The following is a 23,855-nucleotide window of genomic DNA, read 5'->3' on the forward strand; positions in this document are numbered from 1 at the left end:
AAATGATGGGTAAGCCACAGGTGGTAATAAAACCAGCATCTGTGTTGCTAATTCCCGCATTTGAAGAGCCTTTCGTGGGAACCAGTACTTGTTAACCATAATGGATGTGTCTACCAGATTTCTGGAGGCAATTCCATTGCAGAGTATCAAGGCAAAAAAGGTGGCAGAGGGCTTATGCCCGAAACGTCGATTCTCCTGCTCCCTGGATGCTGCCTGACCTGCTGCGCTGTTCCAGCAACACATTTTCAGCTTTCTTCACACCGTATGGGTTACCCAGAGAGATTCAGTTGGACCAAAGGTCACATGAGGTCTATGAAATAATGTTGCCCATTTAATCAATTCCCACTATCTTCAAAGCTTTTGTTTTTTTTAACTTTGTGTGCTCTGGTGTATACCTGTAGAAAGCATTACTGTATACAAGTATAACTGAGCATGCTTTAGTCTTGCAGATTTTGAATTTTGTGTCAGCTACTGACATTTGACAGACTATAACATAATGTCATGTCCCTTCCAGAGCATTCCTCATCTGCTTAACCTACTTCTATCTGTTTTGGCTTCATGCTTTGTCCAAATATTAATTTTTTTTCGCTTTCCTTTTCTCAAGCATGCCTTTCATATAGAGATAGAGGTAAGATAAGTTTAACTTAGATTCCTTAAAGTTTTTAGAATTTAGATTATCTGTAGTATTGAAGGGAGATTTTTCTTTTGACTGTAACATTGCTGCATGAAGCAAGTCATTTTCAGTGTGAAATATTGAACCTGGTCATTTTTAACAAAATTTATAAACATAGTTGACTAAAACAGTTGTATCGTACTTTGACTGAAATAGTTACATTGCATTTCTATTAAAAGAAAACTTGTAATCTTGCTATTTTGACCTCAACTGCAATGAAATGCTACAAATTCTCAATTTAACCTAACCTTTTAAATTTCAGTTGAATCGTAATAGATCCACTATTCTTTGGTGCATAGTTTTGACAATCTTTATGTTGCCAATAGTTTTATGCTACCGAATAATTTAATTTATAGAAGGATAGATAAATTTTGGGCAGTGTCTTTTTTAATACACATTCTGAAGCATGATATGAATGTTTTGCTTGGTTCTTCAATTATAAGTATATTTTTGTCATGTGTAGTTTCTTTTTGTCATTTTTTCCCCATTTCTACATTGAATATGATTTCATTAATTGTATGAAGCTGAAGGTGACTATCGTTTTAAATGCTTTATTTCAATTAATTAAGGTTTGAGGTTTAGTGGATATGTTTCCATTTAGCCTGCTCATTAATGTATTGTTTTTAACAATTGTACTTGAATTGGCAAACCATTCCTTCTGTTTCGGTTTGGCCCACTGCTGACGTAAGAACCAAAAGCTTGTTCTTTGCACTTCTGTGAACAAATACTGGGATGTGCATTAAAATTTCACAGTGCATTCATCTCCCTTTACTGCAATAAAGCTTTCTTCATTGTCATTCCCAACAATGTACCCAAAGTAATGGTCATGTGTGGGAATTCCTGGTATGAATTTTATTTTCTCACTTCATGGTGAACAAACAGTATGCCAAATTGAAAATTGATTTTGAAAACATGAAAATATACTATAATGAGACAATAACATGACACCTAGTGACATTACTGTTTCATGTTTGGACAGTACTGATCAAGTAATATCCAATTCATGAATGTAAATAAGCTCTCTTTGGATAGTAATCTGAAGGAACGCTCGAACAGTGAAGTGAATAGCTTAACTTGAAATAATTTTAACATGATTGCAGTCTTTTTTATGATAGGTTTGGTGCAATTTTCACTTTCTTTGGGTCTTTAATTTTTGAAAAAAATTGAAGGATGTACATAGTTTACATACCATTCAAACCTCCAGTCGTTTTAACATTGTTACTGCAGGAAAAAAGGTCTAGAGATTTTGCAGAGTTATTCAGGGAATGACTTCTGATTGTTAATTTTTGCCTTTCTTTAATCTTCCTCCAGTCATTAATGCTGTCATGTACAGGTTCTAAAGCTGTATTTAAATCTTTCTTTGTAGGATCCAGGGCCAACACCACCTTCTCCTATGCTTGGTCTAAAACCATTGCAGTTACTAGAACTTAAGGCCAGAGGGCGCTTTGGTTGTGTATGGAAAGCTCAACTACTGAATGAATATGTGGCAGTTAAAATATTCCCAATTCAGGTAAAAAGCCTCCCTTGCAATAACTGAGAAGTGTGTAGCCTTTCTAATAAAAATATTTATCCTTGTTTGTGAATTATGACAATTTGTTCAATAATAGTTTACAATGCTGTACCGTTTCTGTTTCTCTAGGACAAACAGTCCTGGCAAAATGAATATGAAATATACAGTCAACCTGGAATGAACCATGAAAATCTTTTGCACTTCATTGGTGCAGAGAAAAGAGGCACAAACATAGATGTGGAGTTGTGGTTGGTAACTACCTTCCATGAAAAGGTAGAGTATTGTGGTTTTCGAGAGATTTTGGCTTTTTTAGTGTTGATGCCTAAATTTCTGTCAATTGTCAAAAACGATCAGATTAACCACCAAGTAAATGATTGTAATCCTTCTCATGCTACAAAGATGCTCACTGGGCATTCGATGGTTCTAAAACTGATCATAAGCTCATTGGAGGTTGTTGCTGTGTGATCAAGTATCCTCCTTAATTTTGCATTTCAACAGATAATTGCTGGTGCCTTCAGTTTTTTCAGTAGAAAACCCCTATCTTTACGAGTCAGAAGAAGAAAACCCAAGATGAGTAAAGATTTAATTCCTTTTTGTTGTGAAAGGAATTACATTTCAGATTTGACTAATTGGGGTGTAATTAAAAACACAGCACAGAGGTTCATCCCAAAGTAAAAAAAAATATCCGGTGGGGGTGGGGTGGAGTGGATTAAACAGCCATGGCTGACAAAGCAAGTCAGGAAATGTACCAAAGAAAAAAAGAGATCCTATAAAGTGGCCAAGAGCACTGGGAAATCAAAAGATTGGGAAGACTACAAAAACAAACAGAGGATAACAAAGAGAGAAATAAGGAAGGAGAGAATCAAATATGAAGGTAAGCTAGCCAGTAATATTAGAAATGATAGTAAAAGTTTCTTTCAATACATAAGAAACAAACAAGAGGCAAAAGTAGAAATTGGGCCACTCCAAATTGATGCAGGAAGGCTAGTGCTGGGAGATAAGGAAATAGCTGAAGTACTTTGTGTTAGTCTTCACAGTGGAAGACATGAGTAATATCCCAACAATTTAAGGAGAGTCGGGGGCAGAGTTGAGTATGGTAGACATTACAAAAGAGAAAGTGCTAGAAAAGCTAAAAGGTCTAAAAATCAATAAATGTCCTGGCCCCGATGGGCTACATCTGAGAGTTCTGAGGGAGGTGTCTGCGGAGGCATTGGTTATGATCTTTTTAAAAACCACTAGAGTCAGGGAAAGTCCCAGATTATTGGAAAATTGATTTTGTAACCCCCTTATTCAAGAAAGGATCAAGAGAAAAAGTGGAAAATTATAGGCCAGTTAGCCTAACCTCTGTTGTAGGTAAAATTCTTGAATCCATCATTAAGGATGAGATTGCTAAATTTTTGGAAATGCAGGGTCGGATTAGAACAAGTCAGCATGGATTTAGTAAGGGGGAGGTCATGCCTGACAAACCTGTTAGAATTCTTTGAAGAGGTAACAGGTAGGTTAGACCAGGGATACCCAGTGGATGTTATCTATCTCGACTTCCAGAAGGCTTTTGATAAGGTGCTTCACAGGCGACTGCTGATTAAGGTGAGGGCCCATGGTGTTCGAGGTGAGCTACTGGCATGGATTGAGGATTGGCTGTCTGACAGAAGGCAGACAGTTAGGATAAAAGGTTCTTTTTCAGAATGGCACATGGGCGACAAGTGGTGTCCTGCAACGTTCGGTGTTGGGGTCGCAGCTGTTCACTTTAATGATCTGGATGAAGGGACTGAAGGCATTCTGGGGAAGTTTACCGATGTTACAAAGTTAGACAGGCAGGTAGTACTGACGAGGTGGAGAGGCTGTAGAAAGGTTTAGGCAGTTTAGAACAGTGATCCAGGAACTGGCTGATAAAATTCAGCGTGAGCAAATGTGAAGTCTTGCACTTTGGGAAAATGAATACAGGCATGGACTATTTCCTAAATGGTGAGAAATTTCATATAGCCAAAGTACAAAGGGATCTGGGAAAGTTGGATTCTCTAAAGGTTGACTTGCAGGTTGAGTCCGTGATTACAAAAGCAAATGTAATGTTGTCATTTATCTCAAGAGGGTTGGAATATAAAATCAGCGATTTGCTTTTGAGACTTTATAAAGCTCTAGTTAGGCCTCATTTGGAATACTGTATCCAGTTTAGGCTCCCGAGGGTTAGATAGGGTGGACAGTGAGAGCGGTTTTGCTTAGATGGTAAAGGCTAACATGAGGGGCATAGCTTTAAATTGAGGGTTGATAGATTTAGGACAGACATCAGGGATAGTTTCTTTATCCAGAGTAGTAAGGACGTGGAATGGCCTGCCTGCAACAGTAGTAGACTCGCTGACTTTAAAGGCATTTAAGTGGGCATTGTACATCCATATGGATGATAATGGAATGTTGTAGGTTAGATGGGCATCAGACTAGTTTTGCTGGTTGGCGCAACATGGCGGGCCGAAGAGCTTGTACTGCGCTCTCTCGTTTTATGTTCTTACCCTCATATTTAATCTTCTCCCTCTTTTATTTCTTTTTTCGTTGTCCTCAGTTAGTCTTTGTAACTTCCCACTGCCCTTCGCTGCATTCTTTTGCTCTCTTTTGCTTTTATGCTATTCCTTACTCTCCTTGTGAGCTATGGTTGCTTCATCTTCCCTTTAGTATGCTTCTTTTCCCTTGGGATGAATTTTTGCTGTATCTCCCGAATTACTCCCAGAATCATCATCTATTTGCTTTCCTGTTCGGCTCCTCTCCCAGTCAGTTCTGGTTAGCTCCTCCGTCATGACTCTGTAATTGCCTTTTATTTAACTATAATGCCGTTACATCTGATTCCACCTTCTCCCCCTCAAATTTTAGAATAATTTCTACCTCATTGCACAACACTAAATCTTGAATTGCTTGTTCCCTAGTGGGCTCCACCACAAGCTGCTGCAAAAGCCATCTTGTAGACATTTTTGCGATCCACTACCAATCTGATTTTTCCAGTCCACCTGCTTATTGAAATCCCAAGATTGAATGGCCCACAGGTTGATTCTGAGGACAAAAATAGTGTATGAGAATGAATTTGGAAGGAAGGTAAAAGCAGATTGTAAGAGCACCTGTATGTTTTTTTTCAAATTAAAACAAATGTAGACTCCTTAACAGTCTGAAACAGTAGAATTGATAATGGAAAATAAGGCAGTGGTAGTGCAGTTAAACAACAACTTTGGTTCTGTCTTCAGAGAGAATAAAAAAAAAGCCTTTCCCAGAAGTGTAACGGAAGTAGGGTGCTTTTGGGAAGGAGTAACTGAATGAAATTACTGTGTTTAAAAATTGGTAATAGATTGGGAAGAAGTTGATGTACAAAGGCACTTGTCTGTCTAAACTGGTCATTGAAAGTAAGCATGCCGGTACACCTTGCAAATGGTATGTTGGCATTCATTGCAAGAGAATTTGAGTTCAGTTGTAGAAGGCCTTGTTAAGACCACATCTGGAAAATTGTGTGGAAGTTGCCATAGAAGGAGTATAGCGAAGATTCATCAGGCTGATTCCTGTGAAGACTGATTTGTCGTAGGAGGAGAGATTGGGTTGACTGGGCCTGTATATCTCCAGGAGTTTTTTTTAAAAAGTAGATAACATTTCTAGAAGTTAAAGGTGTCAAGGGGTATGGGGAGAACACAGAAGTATGGCTTTGAGATAGATTTTCAGCCTTCATCATGATGAATGGCAGAGCAGATCCAATGAGTCACATGGTCTCCTGTTTTTTTTCTACAGTAAAAATAGAATTTTTTTTGTTTCAGATTTCCAGTATACATCTTTCTGTTTTCTTGCTATTTTCTACATTCTTTCCACAGTAAAATATTGCGAACGCTAACTTGCCTGCACCAACATTTCTGTACATATTTTATGAAACCTTTTCAATGTGTAGGTTACGCTCAGGTGGTTGACTAAACGTTTATTAACAGTGCATATTTTTTGAGAAGCATTTCAGAAGCCTTATTTTTACTCAGAAAACTTGTTCAGTTTTACAAACAATTTGTACATGGATTACCACTTATCCCCAAACTGAAAGCTGTACCTAAGGCATTTGCAGTTTGTATAGTTTTGTTCTATTTTGACCTGCCTGCCTCTAGTGTTGGTCAGTTATTACAATGGATCACAATATTATTGTGTTCGGGAGCAGAATCATTTATAGCTTTGAAGTTTGTATTTCTTTATTGCAGATTAAGAAGTGGGGGAGGGGGAGATGTAGTTTTAGTTTCATTTTTGAGTTCTGTGATTTGGGTAGACTGGAAATTTATTTGAATAAGGCTTTTAGAGAGGGGAAAAATGGTCTCTCAATAGCTCAATGCTTAGGAAATAAAGAGAAGAACAGTTGAGATCCTGCCGAGCAATAAGATGCCCTATGACCCAGAGATGCAGAGATTGAAACAGGTTTGTTTAGAAAAAATGAAATCTTATTCCAGAAAGTTATACAGTGGCCAAGCTTCTTTCAAAAAGAGAAGTGAGTTATATAGAGGAAAAAGGTTATATATACCAGGATCAGTGCAGTTTAGCAGTCTCAAAAATAGGGCAGAAGGAAAGTCCTGAATGGCTAAATGAACTAAGAGAGAAGCTCTAGAACAGAAAGCAGTATAATAGGAGGCGTTCCTGTTAAGAAATAATTGAGCTGTGTATGTTAGTTTAGTGGTCTCGGCAAAAGACACTAACTGAAGAAATACTATTAAGTGAATGCACAATATGCCAAAAAGAAAACCATTACAGACTTCCAACTTAACTTTAAAGAGTAAACTAGCTGACCTTCGCTGAAGTTTGAGTATATTTAATGTTGTTTGGGTGGGAGGTGGGGGTGGGGGGGGGAGAAATGGGTTGAGGTTTTATTTCTGATACTTTTAACAAGAGTATTTCAAATAGTCAAAGAATCATACACTATGGAAACAGACAGTTAGGTCCAAATCCTCTCTGCCGACCACATGTCCCAATCTGACCTAGTCGCATTTGCCAGCATTTGGCCCATATTCCTCTAAATCCTTCTTATCCATATACCCATCCAGATGCCTTTTAAATGTTGTAATTGTACTTGCCTCCACAACAGTTCTTTCATAGAAGAAAATAGTTGGTGTCGCTTTTCCTTTGTGTGTCATAAGATTTGATGTCATATGTCAATATCTTGCTAAAAATACTTGGTGGCTATTGTCAATATATTTAATGACTGACCACCATGGTAAACAAATTACAAAAATAACCTTATAACTAGGTTTCACTTTGGGATCTGACTTGTCCAATATTACCATTAGATGGAATCATCCCACAGTGGTGATGAAACATTGTGGAATTCTTATTTTTTCTGATATAGTTTTATATTATCTCAATTTTTCACCTTATGTTGTATTTAACTATAGACCTGGTTGGATAACTATAAAACTTCTTGGAGCATTTGAATTGATCTGGAGCTTAATCAAATGCATAACCAGCTTCAGATCAATTTTCATGAATGGGCATGATCAACCTGAAATGCTAACTCTATTTCTCTCTACAGATGTTGCTTGACTCCTGAGTATTTCCAGCATTTCTACTTCCTATTTCTTTCATGACTGAGGTTTTTCTCTTGCATACTCAAAAAAAAAAAAGTAGAATTGATGACTTTTAATGATTAATATTATTTGACTTGTGTTGGCTTTGTAGTTTCCAGTGGTGCACTAAGGAGGTGCCAACTAGGGCAGTATATTTCTCTGCACAATATTAGAGAGTAGGTCAGGCATTTGCTGTAGTTTGCAAAGTAAAACTGGAGAAACTCAAGTTTGCTTTTCTGGTCTAAAGAATCATGTGGGTGGCACAGTGGTTAGCACTGCTGCCTCACAGCGCCTGAGACCCGGGTTCAATTCCCACCTCAGGCGACTGACTGTGTGGAGTTTGCACATTCTCCCCGTGTCTGCGTGGGTTTCCTCCGGGTGCTCCGGTTTCCTCTCACAATCCAAAGATGTGCAGGTCAGGTGAATTGACCATGTTAAATTGCCCGTAGTGTTGGGTAATGGGTAAATGTAGGGGTATGGGTGGGTTGCGCTTCGGCGGGTCGGTGTGGACTTTTTGGGCTGAAGGGCCTGTTTCCACACTGTAATGTAATCTAATCTAATTTTGTGTTATTGGAAACAAAAAGGTCTGATTTAAAAATGAACGTTAAGATAAAACGATATATTTCGGAAATAAATCTACGAGTAATCTAGATAAACATCTTGCCCATCACATATTAGATGTCTGAAAAAAAAATCAGGGAGCTAAGATCTCTGCCACTTGTATCTTTGGTAAACATAGATTTCATGTTTTTTCCTTTTAGGGTTCCTTGTCAGATTATCTTAAAGCCAACGTGGTTACTTGGAATGAATTATGTCATATTGCCGAGAGCATGGCAAGAGGCCTCGCTTATCTACATGAGGATAAGCCTGGTTTAAAAGATGGACACAAACCTGCTATTGCTCACAGGTATGTCTGGCTTATTGATGTCCTTAGGACCTGTTTCTGAGCTTAGATAATCATTAAATGTGGAATGTGGTTGAAAACCCATGAATGGATATTCAGATTGTTTGGTAGTCATGTTTCCTTTCGGGAGCTGCCATTGCTTTTGGTTCTATTGAATGTGTACTTGTCTCAGAGTCTTAAGATGCCCTCCAGACATGCTCCAAGACTTGGCAAAATGGGTTGGATGTTCTGGAGTTTGACTAATGTGGAGGCCTTTAAAGATGGATAGAAACCAATTTAGAATTCCTGCTGCAACAGTTTTCATTGGTGCAGTATAAGGGTGGAGCTAGTGAGCCTGTCCCCTGCACTCCAGACCTCATTGCTTACCCTTGCAATGGAACTAATGAATACTCCATTTCCTCCATTTTTATGGAGTTGGGTGTGTTTCTTGAGGGTTTGTGGTTCATGTTGTCTCTCTGGAGTTGTGAACCAAATTGTAGATTGAGAAACCTTCTACAAGATAAGTTTAAGTGGTCTTGCCAATATCTCCTATCCTTGCTACCCACTTGCCCATTTTGCACTCTTCACAGATCAATGAGATGCATAATAACAATGACATTCTTGAAAATGCTTGTGAGCATAACAATCATTCGGAAATCTGGAAAAATACTGTTGCTCTTACTTTATAAAAAGTAAATCAAACACTACTGTTTGTAGTTTCAACTACAGAATCTTCAGTTGACTTCCTACCTCTTAACCAAATGAACATAAAGATATTGAAAGAAAGAATTCAAAGAATAATTTATTTTAATTCAAGAAATGTGAGATTTCCCAGCTGGGCCAGCATTTGTTGTCCATCCATATCGCCCTTGAGAAACAGATGATGAGCTACCACCTTGAACTGCTGAATTCCATTTGATGTAGGTGTACCTGTGGTGCTGTTAGGGTCAGAAATCTAGATTTTGACCCAGGAACAGTGAAGAAACAGCAATATAGTTCCAAGTCAGGATGGCGAATGGCGTTGAGGGGAACTTGCAAGCATTGGTATTTCCGTATTTCAGTTGCCTTTATCCTCCTCAATGGTACTGGTTGTGGGTTTGGAAGGTGCAGCCTAAGATCTTGCAGTTGACACGTGCTATGTGTGTCAGAGTGAAGGGATTGAAAGTATGGATTTGGTACCAGACAAGTGAACTGCCTTGTATTTACTCCTCCTTGAGTATTGTTGGAGCTGCAGTTATCATGATAAGTGAGATTATTCCATCACCCTTTGGACTTGTGCCTTGTAGGTGGTGGTCAGGCTTTGGAGCATCAGGAGATAGGTTACATGTTGCAGGATTTTTAGCTTCTGACCTGTGCTTGTAGCCAAAGTATTTATACGGCAAGTCTGGTTCAATTTCTAGTCGATGTTAACCCCCACAAGAATGATTGATTTGGGGCAGTGCCATTGAGTGTTGGGGAGCGATGGTTGCTGCCTGGCATTTGGGTAGCCACTTGTCAGCCCATGCCTGGATATTGTTCAGATCTTGCTGCATTGATTGCTTCAGTATCTGAGAAGTTGCAAATGGTTTTGAATAGTAAGCAATGATCAGTGAACATATACACATGTCTTTATGATGGAAAGAAGGTGTTTTATAAAATAACCGAAGATAGTTGTGCCTAGACCTATCTACCTTAAAACCTCAATGGCTCAAGAACATCACCTTCTCCACAGCAATTTGCAATAGGCAATAGGTACTGGCTGAGTCAGAAATACCCATATCCCATGAATGATTTTTTTTTTGAAAATCAGCTTATCATGCATACTATTGTTTTTCCTAAAATGGCTATCATGCTTATATACACATTATGCATTTCAGAATTATGTCTTGTGTATAAAGTGTCCGCATATAAGATATTACGAAGCAAGTTTTACTACTTGAAGTAATATGTGCACTGGGTGCTGATGTGTTGCTTCTTATAGTTTATTTTGTAAGGACTAGTATTTCTGCCTTGTTTGAACAGGGATTTCAAAAGTAAAAACGTGTTGCTGAAGAACAATCTCACAGCTTGTATAGGAGACTTTGGTTTAGCTTTGCGATTTGAAGCTGGGAAGTCAGCAGGTGATACCCATGGCCAGGTATGAATTGTCAAAATACATTTTAATTGAGAATTTTTAAATGAAATTTGTTAAAACACATGACTGTTTGACCTTCCATATGTTTCAAAACTTTTTAATAAAGAATATAGTCACAAATGCCATGTTGAACTCTTTCTAAATTGGCACCTCTGTGTGTGCCTCAAGTGTGAAATGATTAAAAGCCACAGCATATTTGAGTTGCTTTTCTAAACCGACTGAGGAAGATTAGTGATGCAGAATAGGAATTTTATTCTCCAGATATCTCAGCAGGTTACTTGGTAGGATTCCATTCCTAAAACCTTCATAAACAAAAGTTTATTTTGCAAGGAAACTCTCAAATCTCAAAGTATATTACTTAGTATAGAAGTATAGAAATCTGTTAATTTTGGGTCTCCTTTCCCCCTCAACCACCCTAACAACATCAGAAAAATGAAGACTCTGTGATTCTTAATTTCAGTGGGGACTGCAATCTTAATGTAGAAGTGTAATATTGGGAGCAGCTTCTGAGTTCAACCAAGAAATTGCAGCCGTTAATATATTTTCCAACACCTTTTGGGATTCTAGCATTCACATATTTGATCGGAGCTAGACTAATTTTGCTGTCTCTTTGATATTATATGGTTGTATTTTCTCAGATTGCGCATAACTGTGCCAGTATATTTTGGAATCAACGGTGATGCAATGGTGCTTGTCAGTGACCTTGAAAGTTTTGATTAGATTAGATTACTTAGTGTGGAAACAGGCCCTTCGGCCCAACAAGTCCACACCGACCCTCAGAAGAGCAACCCACCCAGACCCATTCCCCTACATTTACCCCTGACTAATGTACCTAACACTATGGGCAATTTAGCATGGCCAGTTCACCTAACCTGCACATTTTTGGACTGTGGGAGGAAACCAGAGCACCCAGAGGAAACCCACGCAGACACGGGGGGAATGTGCAAACTCCACACAGACAGTCACCCGAGGCTGGAATTGAACCTGGGATCCTGGTGCTGTGAGGCTGCAGTGCTAACCACTGAGCCACCTTGCCGCCGCTGTTGCCCACAATAATCTAGCCATTTCTCTGAAATGGGCTTCTTTTCCCGATGGCAGCTTAAATTGGGTGCCAACTCAAATTTCAAAGCATCCAGCAACAGTGATGTTAGCAAGAGAGATAAAACAGCTAGGCACTTTGAAATAATTTCATAGGCAGAAAACTAAGTGGCAAAATCATGCTATCCTTCACTTATTGAAATTGTCCAATTGCAAAGTAAATGAGTGGATTTAGAAACAGAACTGTCGATGCACACTAACTTTTTTTTAAAAAAAGAGGAAGTTTTTTATCATTATGAAAACTTGACATTCCACAAGTTTAGCTTTCGAGAGCCAGTGGTGTTATCAGTAAGTATGCCGTTTAAAAACCTCATTCAATTTGTGGTTTTTTTTTAAATGATTGTCACAAAAAATTATTTGTGTGCAAAAATGGAAGCTCTCATCAATTTAATGATTTCAACAGTTGACTCCAGAAAAGATTTAAAAGCATTATTTATTCCTGCACTTTATCTGCATTTGTGCAAGATGTGCAGATATACAAAATCTCTGCTTGTGCAAATTCCCAAAGTTGCTGTTGACTTTAGTGTATGATAACAGGGATCACTGACCGTTTCACCATCATTACTACCACAAGAACAGAGCCATGTTCTTTTTCATTCCTTTCCAGTCAGTTTTTCATGTTACCAAAAGTACCCAAAACATAAATGTAGTTTGATGCGACTTAGCATTACACATTATTGAGAATCTTCACTATTCAATTGTCTGCATTGAAGTACTTTTAGATTCAGGAAAGTTGTGTCAATGTTTTTATCTGATGGCAGTATATTCTCCAACCAGTGCTGCTTAAAAATAGATGTATATGTGATTGCTGTGTGAGAGAACATGATGTGAGCACAATGACTGCACAATTTGCATACATAATAATGACTGCCATTCCGACGTGATTGTATAGCTGTATACACTGGATCGAATAGAGACTTTTCTTTTAATATGGGCTTTTTAGAAATTTTTAAAGTATATTTTCCTCTTCATCCAAGGTTGGCACCAGAAGGTACATGGCTCCAGAAGTGTTGGAAGGTGCCATAAATTTCCAGCGTGATGCTTTCCTCAGGATAGACATGTACTCAATGGGTCTTGTGCTGTGGGAATTGGCATCACGGTGTACAGCTGCAGATGGTTAGTCGTTTTTTATTATAACCTTAATTATAAAAGTTAACCTAGTTGCTTCTGAGTTCAAATGTGCTGAAGAAGCTTAGCATAAAGCTTTATATTTTGCCGCCTCCTATGGAAGTTTTCCTCATTCTTCATACATACCTATTCAAAAAGATTTAAATACATTGAAGTCACTACAGAAGTGGTTTGTTTAGCCCAAATGGGCCCATATCAGTGTATATGCTTTTTTTTTCTTAAGTCAGAGCAGCAGACATCTATGTGAACTCCAGCAAAGTTTTCAACAAGGTTCTGCATATTAGACTGGTTAGTAAAGTTAGATCACATTGGATCCAGGGGGAAGTGGCCAATTGAATACAAAATTAGTTTGAAGGTAGGACACAGATTGGTGATGGAGAATTGCTTTTCAGATTGGAAGCTTGTGACCATTGGTCTGATACACGGATTGATGGTGAGTCCACTGTTTCTCGTCACTCATATAAATGATTTGGATGCGAATATAGGAGGTATGATTATTAAGTTTACAGATGACATCAAAATAGGTGTGTAGTGGAAAGTAAAAAGATTATCTCGTACAACGGGACCTTGATCAAATGGGTTGAGAAGTGGCATATGGAGTTTAATTTAGATAAGTGCGAGATGTCATATTTTGGAAAGGCAAACTAGGGCAGGACTTACACACTTAATGGACGGCCCCGAGACGCTTTGCTGAACAGAGAGACTTAAGGGTGCAGGTGCATAGTTCCTTGAAAGTGGAGTGACAGGTAAACAGTGTAGTGAAGAAGCTTTTGGCACACTTGCCTTTGGTCAGAAAATTGAGTGTAGGAGTTGGAATGTCCTCGTGCAATTGGTACAGGACATTTGTGGTGCCACTCTTAGAATATTGTGTGCAATTCTGGTTGACATTCTATAAGAAGGACGTTGTTAAACTTGAGAGGGTGCTGAAAAGATTTGCAAAGATGTCACTGATTTTTTTTCCCTGTGGAGCATCAGAGGCTAAGGGCTGACCTTATAAAGGTTTATAAAATCATGAGGGGCATGGATCGGGTGAACACTGGCAGAAGCATCCAGTAAGTGTATTTGTTTATGAATTGTTTGAATCTCACAAGACCAGTTTTGGTCTTTGTTCTGCTCATCCCAACACCCCACACTTTCCTTTTTTTAAAAACTGGCAAAAACAGCTGACATTTTATCTTATTTTCTAACTTGGAATCTGAATTCTAATTAACCTCTGATCTAATCCTCCACAGTTCTGTCACCAAACAATTAAATCTTTATTTACTTGAAAACCTATTTCTGTTTTTAAAGTTACACAAGTTCACAAATTGCACAACTTTTCATAAGTTGGGGTAGTCCAAAACTAGAGGGTCTAGGTTTAAGGTGGGAGGCGAAAGATCTAAAAAGGACCTGAGGAATAACTTTTCACGGTGGTACATGTGTGGAATGACTTACCAAAGGAACTGGTTGAGGCAGGTACAATAACAACATTTTAAAAGGCATCTGGATGGATATCTGAATAGGAATGGTTTAGAGGGATATGGGCCAAATGCTGGCAAATGAGACGAGGTCACATTGGGATGTCTGGTCGGTATGGATGAGGTAGACTGAAGGGTCTGTTTCTGTAATGGTAACTCTGACTCTTTAGTCACAGGAGAGGTCCCAAAGGAGTGGAGAATAGGCAGCGTCCTTCCTTTGTTTAAGAAGGGCGACGGGAATAATCTGGGAAATTACGGGCTGGCAAGTCTTGCATCAGCAGTAGGGAACTTATTGTAGGCGATCCTTAGGTACAGGATTTATTCATATTTGGGAAAAATATGGACTTTATTAGTAGGCAGCATGACTTTGTGCAGGGGAGATTGTGTCTCTCAAATTTGAGATTTTTGAGGAAGTGACAAAGATGATTGATGTCTACATGGACTTGGGCAAGGCCTTTCTCTTGACAGGCTGATACACAAGAAGTCACATGGGATCTCAGGGAACTTGTAAGATGGATACAGAACCGGCTTGGTCATAGAAACCAGAGTAGCTGTGGAAAGGTATTTTTCTGACTGGACATCTGTGACCAGTGGTATTCTGCAGGGATTAGTGCTGGGACCCCTGTTGTTTGTAACACATAAAAATGATTGGACAAGAATATAGTTAGTCCAATTCGTAACTTTGTGGATGACACAAAGACTTAGGGAGCTGCGGATCGTGAGGAGGATTACAAGAGGATACAGCAGAATATAAATAGGCTGGAGATATGGGCGAAGAAATGGCAGATGGAATTTAATCCAGACAAATGGGAGCTGATGCATTTTGGAAGGTCTAATGCAAAGAGAAAGAATTAACATAGAGGGATCTTGACATGTGCCAGGTGGTTAATGGTGAGGAAGAATGTCTTAGGTTACAGGAAGATGTGAACGCATTCGTCAATTGGGCAGATCAGTGGCAGATGGAATTTAACCCTGATCGTGTGAGCTGATGCAGTTTGGAGAAGAAACAAGACAAGAGAGTACTCAATGAATGGCAGGCCACTTCAAACTTCAGAGGAACCAAGGTATATTGGGGTTATTGTCCACAGATTGCTGAAGGCAGTAGGATAGTTTAATAGAGTAGTTAAGTAAGCATGCAGGACACTTGCCTTTATTAGTTAAAGAACAAAGTAAGTACAGCCCAGGAACAGGCCTTTTGGCCCATCACATCTATGCAACATATAACTATTCTAAAAATGCCAGCTTCATTAGCTAAAATCATAAACCCATTTACTTCTACTTTGGCATCCAACTTACAGAATAATATTATAAAACTTCAAACCATGTTGGCTTAAGACATCAGACTTAGTAATTCTAAAATGAGAATTGTAAAACTATTATTAAAAAAAATTGATTACATAAACAAGAGTTATATTGAAGGTAAAACATAATTTGTATTTCTGTTTAAATCATCCCAAATGGTGGAGCTTTTCATAGAAAATTCCTTTTGACCAGTTTATTTGCTGACAAAACCAGGTAGTATATTTTGGAACAGGTGGAGAGCATTGCAGCTTTGCTTTGGTGAAGACTGCTTCTCACTGGATTGGGAGAGGCAGCAGGAGATGATATTTAGTTGGGCCTCCATTTCAACCAAAAGAATATTAACTTCATTGGTCATTTTGTAGAAAGTGAGTTAATAGCTCTAATTCAGTTAGTGGAATTCAGTGGTCCCAATGTAACCTTGAGGTCAGAAAGCAGTCAGCAAAGTTGGCTTAAGGAGTTGTGTAAGGCAGGTAGGTGGCTGCGTCCCAGTCACTGAATCATGAGTTCAGTAAAGAAAACATTGAGAGTCGTGTATTTAAAAGTTAAATCCATAGAATCTTGTGTTTGAAGAATAGTTGTGATATTAAGATTTATATTTGTGAGTGTAGTCTTTTGGCTGGTATTGAGGAAAATGAATTTACCTTCAAAATTTCATGAAATAAGGAAACTTCAGGGATGGGAGGCGTGATATAGGCAAGATAAAAGAGAACTAATAGTGTTTATTTAATATATGTAATGAAGTGACATTAAGAAATGAAATCTTGAGGCATAGTTTGTTAATTCTAGCTGTTGGATTTGTTTAAATGTTAATGATCCTGAACACTAAATTATTTCAAGTTTTTGTTTTACTACTTATCAGCATTAAACCAAAGTAAATTTTAAGGACAATCTCTGCTGCTACTTTGTCTTAACAATTAATAACTTTTTGCATCTGTTTAACATTGTAGGTCCAGTGGATGAATACATGTTACCATTTGAAGAGGAAGTAGGACAGCATCCATCCCTTGAAGATATGCAAGAAGTGGTTGTGCATAAGAAGATGAGACCTATTTTTAGAGAACACTGGCAGAAGCATCCAGTAAGTGTATTTGTTTATAAATTGTTTGAACCTCAAAACCAGTTTTGATCTTTTGGTTTGCTCGTCACAACACCCCACACTTTTTAAAAAAAAAACTTGATAAAACCAGCTGACATTTTATCTTATTTTCTAACCAGGAATCTGAATGCTAGTTAACCTCTGATCTAATCTTGCACAGTTCTGTCACCAAACAATTAATTCTTTTTTTATTTGAAAACAGGTTTTTGTTTTTAAAGTTACACAAGTTCATTTATGCATAAAGTATTCTGTTATGTGGGAGAACCTGCCAGTACTTTGCTATCTGTATGTCTAGATAGGTTGTTGTGGTATTAAGATTACTTCCAAATCACAGTCTTTTGAGTCTTACTTTAATGTTGGTACTTTATGACAGCAGAATTGTATATCAGCATTTATTTTATCATACTGGAGCTGTGGTCTTCTCGTTAGTGAGTCATGCAAATCTGCCTCTCAATTGTTTTTGACCAGTCCGTGACTGAAAATACAGACACTATTTGGCATATTGAAAGTCTTCAACTTTTAAAATATTAGGCAATTTACTATTTGCTTAGAATGGCTTTGCCTTGCTTCAGCTGGGACTTACACTAACATTTAAAACTGAGAGATCTGCACCCGACTCTTGGATCTACTCCATTCCTGCCAGGGCCCCATTCCTGCTGAAATTTGAGTTTCTTTTAGGTTCAGTCCCACATTTAATTTTAAATATTTTTGCCGTGATTAATCTCTGTTTCTAGCTGAAACCGTTTGTTTAAAACATTGGTTCAGTTACACTCTGGGTTGTGCACCACTCTTTTCTAGCTATGTTCTCAACTATGTCCCACTCACATCCTGTTCACTCTAGCTGTTTTAGCTCCACTCCCATCTCAGTCAACGTACTGGTTATACCTGGCTTTCTTTCCACTTATTTCAAAATCTTAGTTCCCTAATGAACCAAATGTGCAGGTATGACTTTGTGATCACTGGGTTGATCTAATCAAGATCATCTAATAACCCTTTAATCTGATCCCTGGACTTCGATATTTCTTTATTATATATCTGCCAGTCCACTTAGGGTTGATTTTGTTACTCTTTTCCTTTCCCCTCAGTTGCTTGTAATTGTGTTATGCTGTGTGATGCCCTTACCTAACCCAATTGATAGCTGATCAATGCATGTTGCATTAATAGCATAAGCCCTATAAATTGATATTGAACCTTTCAGGTAAGAATGCAAGCTTTTTAAAATATGTAGAACACAGCTCTTAGTTCAGAAATGTTATGACACCACTCTGGAGTGGGTGGGATTTGAACCCAGACCTTCTAGCCCAAAGGTAGGGACACAATCACTGCACCACTGGAGCCCTAAAGCCTACTTGCACCTGACATGGCTAGGATGTCTTCCATCTGACAATTATTAACTAAGTCTGCTTTGAGATCTAACAGGATTGGGTATTTTGAGACGAGTATGGTCATAGGCTAAATAATTGGGGGAGTTTATAATATTTTAATCAATTGGTCTAAACACACCTCCGGAGCAGGTGTGACTTCAACCCAGACCTTCTGGGCTAGAGGTAGGGATGCTACCACTGCACACAAGACCCCTTCCTAGCAATATGTTGGTACCTGTATTTTATTAATCTGAATTGTCTTTTCAGGCTGAAATATTATTTCCCCAGTATTTCGAGCATATGTTTTTTGTTTGATCTTTCAGTTTTTCTGTTTGTGCTACTGAATTTAAAATTCTTTTTGCCCTCTCTTAGGGAATGGCTGTGTTGTGTGAAACTATAGAAGAATGTTGGGATCATGATGCAGAGGCAAGACTATCTGCTGGTTGTGTTGCAGAACGCATCACTCAAATGCAAAGACTAATGAGCACGATTACTACAGACAACATTGTAACAGTAGTCACCATGGTAACAAATGTTGACTTTCCTCCCAAAGAATCTAGCCTATGATGGCTATAATGGTCACAAATCAGACCAAGGGACTCTATACCAGAGCTGCTATCTGCTGAATTTATTTGACTGGTTACGACAAACAATTCAGTGTCTTGTCCTTACACACTTAACAGAACTGGTAGCTAATGGAATGGCAAGCGGGCAATGGAAGCAACGGGTACCACAGTCAGTCAGAAATCGTGTAGAAGATAACTTGGTTGTAGCATGGATCACTTGATACTTCAGTAACCTTATTTGAGATACTGGAAGGTAACTGTTTTCTTCCAGCAAAGGAAGCTAAGTCGGTATCAGATGAATCTTTGAGAATATGTCATCGAAGAGTGCGACTCTTAAATTTGACAACATGAGCGTGGCTAAAAATCAGAGTGCACCAGATAATTGGTTTCTTGTGAGGATGTCACCGTTCCTCAGATGAACTACTGTTAATTTTTAATAACAGTACCTTTCATTTCAGAAAGAAGGGCAGTTCATTTTTATTGCATTTGCTATTTGCGTTCACAGAAGAACTGTTGTAATGCCGATATGACATAGCTTGTGAATGTTCATTGTGCTGCTGTATATGTATAAACAAATCAAGGTTTTTTGGGACATAGCAAAGAAGCTTCAAGCATTACATTATAACCATAAACCTCCCTCAACAAGGTATACCTCAGTTTCCATATTTGATAAACTATATTGGTACTTTTAAGTTTGATAACACTAACAGATTTGAATTGACAGTTGACCTTAATGTAATTTTATGTATTTTATCACTGCATTTTAAAAACAAATGTAAACTATACCTTTCTATGCCACTGGGAGAAGGCCATTCAAAAAGTGTTTCTGCCTTTTTTTTTTACTTGTGCAAGCTCCATGTAATAATTTTTAATCATGCAGAAGTCTGCTTTTAATAGCTCCTTTGCTACGTGAAGTTTTGGAAATATCTTTTGCCCCAAAATTGGCTTTCAAAGCACTTCCTTATTTTAGATTTGCTGGGTCTATAGAGAATTCAGATGTAAGCATGCTTTTCTGTTTTTAAACTTGCAAGATATAATTAACACTGGAGGTGTTTTAAAATTGAATGCTTTTATTTTGTAAAGTAATATATCCTTTGTCTTCCTTTCATTACACATGTAAAGTAATTTTGCAGACCTGTTAAAAGTGCAGTCATTAGTCTACTGTGTCACTGTACCAACATAACCTCAGGAATTTGTTACCCTAAACCCTCTCTGTTTTGAGTTGTGGTGACAGTTCTACACTAATTTCAGTGCCATTTCAGTAAGTTTAAAAAGAACTTGCAGGGCAACAGAGGGACTTTTTAAAAAATATATATTAATATATGCAATAGATACACACACAAGTCATACTTGGTACTGACTTCTGTTCCTAAACAATTACTATAGTTTTATACAATATAGCAAAACAGACAAAAGTCAAAACTAACCACTGCAACTGCTGCTCAATTTACTTTTCAGGGCCTGGGATCGGTTGTCTTTAACTAAGTGTTAACCATGCATTGCGTTGTTGCAGTATAGCTAAATGCTTCAGTACAAAAGCGCTCAATGTGGCGTATCACAAATAACATAAAACTACATTGATTGTGTGAGTAGTGATTAGGTGCCAAATGTTTTAGATGTATGACACTAAAGTGTTTACTGCATTTCTGCAGTTTTATACTTTGCAATAGGATTACTGATCAAATTGAAGACTGATCTGACAACATGATAAACTGTATAGTTACAGTTGGTTTTGATTTCAGCAATCATCTATTGTATACAGCTGACAAAGTATTAGTTAAAGCTGCATTATATCACCAAAACAACTTAAAGTCTCTATAATTTCTTAAAATCCTCAAAACCCATTAAAAGCTATTGTTAAGCACAAACTTGTATCTTGGGCTAAACATTCCTAACATTTTAAATTTTAAGGGAGATTCTTTAACCTCATCAGTTCCTGAATTTTCAGTGCCAGTGTCCTCTCCTGAAAGTTTGTTTCAGTTGTTGGACCATGAGCAGTTAACACTGTGTAACAATAATGAACTTCGCGTACCTCAGATGATAAAACATATGCTAAGGCTATGCAAATTTAGAAAATCATCATTTTAATATTATTGTTCACAGGTTTTCAATCTAATCAGTTCTGTCAACAAAATATTGATGAGAAATCAGTTGGAAAATGTTATTTCTGTCAGGTAACTGCAATATTATTTATAAGACATTTCCTTCCCCTTATAAAGTTATACTGAATTTTGTTTCCAAGAATATATTGCAGCTTTAAAAAAAAGTTTTCAAATCAGGAACTCACTGTGAATTAATGATTTATGCATATATGAAGTGCTTACTATTAAAAACGTAAATTGCAGAGGCTCAGAACAAGAAAATTCTGATGTCAAAATAGAAAAAGTCTGTCCCCATACTCCAAGCAGAGAGGGAAAAAAGGGCAAATGCAATGGTGTATATATTCTACATGCCCACTTCTACAAGTTTGGATTAGATTGTCAGCTGGTGTCTGTCTCAAAAACACTAGTTGATTTTTGCTAGGAGGAATCTTCTTAACTAGGTACTTGTCTATAGAATGTGGTTTGTATCATTCATCCATAGAAAGACTTCTTAATCATTTTACAAAACAATAATTTTCTTAAATTTAGACTTCAACTCAACCTTGCAATCAGTACTTCACAGGGAGATGTAACAGCCTTGAAATAGGGTAAGGTTCTTAATTATGCAATATTAATATTTCTATTAAGTTTAAAGATCATCAAACAATTCAATTGTATTTTGGGCAGAATGATACACATGACATTCTATATTGTGTTGCTTACCTCAGAACTTGCCAACAAAGTTCTTAAAGCAGTTTGTGATACACATACCTCTAAACAATGATGTTTGCTTAAGTCTGTATCAATGTTCTGTGCATCTGTGGGCACAAATTACTGTAATATTTGATACGTACTTAGGATGCTTTTGCAAATACTTTGCAACTGGAAAGCCAGGAAATCACCTGGGTTGAGAGATGGAAGAGATTGTTAAGTATTGTACAGAAACATTTGCTGTTCCCCTAAGAATAAACTGTATAGTGACTGCTGTATGACCTACATTCTAAATAGGAAATGTGCTGGTGTATTATTTGAGTTATTTCCTTCTACTGTGTTCTATACTAAGTATATGTGTTTATTGAAAAAAGGTGAGTATTTTGAGGTTGTGCAGTGTTGCATTTATGTTCACATGCATGGTGCCATCTACTTTGATTGATGTAAATAGTAATGCTGCAAGTCTGTGCATAACAAGACGCAGAAGAAAATCTGAGGTTATTGTTAAAAATGCTGTCATTTCAACTTCAGAAATTCAGTGTCAGGTGAATTGTTATGTCCCAGTTGTAAATAGGCTCATAAGACTGTTACCATTTAAGAGGTTTCGCTATTTTAAACATTATGCTCATAGTAAGTTTTTCATAAACTGCTTTTTAACCCATTTTTACCAATCAGAACCTGTTTGCTATTCTTCATTAGGAATTTTCTATTGATGATCCCTGGTAAGGAAAATTGTCTAATGAGCAAATGCTAAACAGGTTGGACTTCATTGAAATAGAAAGGATTACTAAGGGGCTTGACAGTGTAAATACTGAGAGGACATTTCTCCTCATAGGAGAATGTCAGACCAGAAGGCATAGCCTCAGAATAAGGTGCCAGTTTAAGACTGAGCTAGGAGGAATTTCTTCTCGAGAATTAACAGTCTTTGGAATTCCTATTAAGGCTGAGATAGATAGACTTCTGATTACAGGGTTACAAGGAAAAGTAAAGTGGACATGAGTGTGTCAGATTAGCCATGATCATATTCAATAGCAGAGCAGGCTCAAAGAGCCAGATGGCCTATTTCTATTTCTTATAGTATTATGATGTTATTTATTTTATAACATGTAGTCACACGCATTTCTTCGCACAGATTGCCTGTAATGAGATGCAAGTTTTGATTAGTGAACGGTGTCCACTGTCTATCCACAAGATAATGGCAAGAATTTCATGAAACCCATGCATTTGCTGTAACTTTTTTATGGTCATTTGTGGGATCTGGGCTGTCTGGGCCTAGGCAGCATTTATCATTCGTCACTGTCCAGGGAGCAGTTGAGAGTCAACCACACTGCTGGGGTATGGAATCACATATACATCAGTCCATGTAAGGATGGGGGTTCCTTCCCCCATTAAAATACACTAATGAAACGGGTTTTCCAACAATCAGCAAAGGTTGCGTGGTCATTATTAAACTCTATGAATTCCACATTATTTTGTTGAATTCAAATTGCATCATCTGTCATGTTTAAGATTTTGAACTCCGGCCTCCAGAATATTACTTCGCTCTCAAGATTAATAAACTACTGATAATTCCACTTGAACTGATATTCTTATACCAATGATTGCGAACAAATGTTAGAAAGTTTAAAAACTTGGTGTGAAGTCATACGAAAAGATTTGAGTCCATAAACTCCTAGCAACAGGTAAAATGAATTCTAACGTGGGTAGATATAGTTTGATAGACACTAGTAGTGAAATTTTTTAAATGGGTTTGATAAGGTAGCTGTGGAGTGAGTGTTTCATGCATAAATACAGCTCAAATCCTCCAAACCTGGCAACATCTGTTCAGAAAAAATTTGCAAGGATGTTGCCAGGGTTGGAGGATTTGAGCTGTAGGGAGAGGCTGAATGAGCCGGGGCTGTTTTCCTTGGAGCGTTGGAGGCTGAGGGTTGACCTTCCAGAGGTTTTTAAAGTCATGAAGGGCAAAGATAGGGTAAATAGACAAGGTCTTTTTCTTGGGGTGGGCGAGTCCAGAGCTAGAGGACACAAGTTTTCAGTTGAGAGTGGAAAAATTTAAAAGGGGCCTAAGGGGCAACGTTTTCATGCAGAGGGTGCATGTTGGAATGAGCTGCCAGAGGGAGTGGTGGAGGCTGGTGCAATTACAGCATTTAAAAGGTATCTGAATAGCACCATATTGGATAGGAAGAGTTTAGAGGGATATGGGCCAGATACTGGCAAATGGGACGAGATGAGGTTAGGATATCTGGTCAGCATGGATGAGTTGGATCGAAGGGTTTGTTTCTGTGCTGTACGTCTGTGACTCCATGACTAAGAAGTCA

General features: G+C 37.9%; 1 protein-coding gene across 5 annotated transcripts in view; it reads left to right on the plus strand.

Annotated features, from left to right (window-relative positions):
* LOC122551736 (activin receptor type-2A) overlaps positions 1-22,089 on the plus strand; it is a 157,971-nt gene extending 135,882 nt beyond the window's left edge. For 4 of the 5 annotated variants that reach the window (XM_087989237.1, XM_087989238.1, XM_087989236.1 and 1 more), the window contains 8 exons: positions 605-628; positions 2,040-2,183; positions 2,313-2,456; positions 8,500-8,645; positions 10,623-10,737; positions 12,810-12,948; positions 16,667-16,797; positions 18,552-22,089. In XM_087989237.1, coding sequence (XP_087845363.1) covers positions 605-628; positions 2,040-2,183; positions 2,313-2,456; positions 8,500-8,645; positions 10,623-10,737; positions 12,810-12,948; positions 16,667-16,797; positions 18,552-18,746 — 1,038 coding nt within the window. In that variant the 3' untranslated portion in view covers positions 18,747-22,089. The remainder of the gene's footprint in view (positions 1-604; positions 629-2,039; positions 2,184-2,312; positions 2,457-8,499; positions 8,646-10,622; positions 10,738-12,809; positions 12,949-16,666; positions 16,798-18,551) is intronic. The other variant, XM_043694116.2, reaches the window with a different exon arrangement.
* Positions 22,090-23,855: the final 1,766 nt, after the last annotated feature.

This window comes from Chiloscyllium plagiosum, unplaced genomic scaffold (assembly GCF_037043375.1).
Source record: "Chiloscyllium plagiosum isolate Xiang-an unplaced genomic scaffold, Cpla_swu_hap1 HiC_scaffold_7, whole genome shotgun sequence".
Classification (NCBI taxonomy): domain Eukaryota; kingdom Metazoa; phylum Chordata; class Chondrichthyes; order Orectolobiformes; family Hemiscylliidae; genus Chiloscyllium; species Chiloscyllium plagiosum.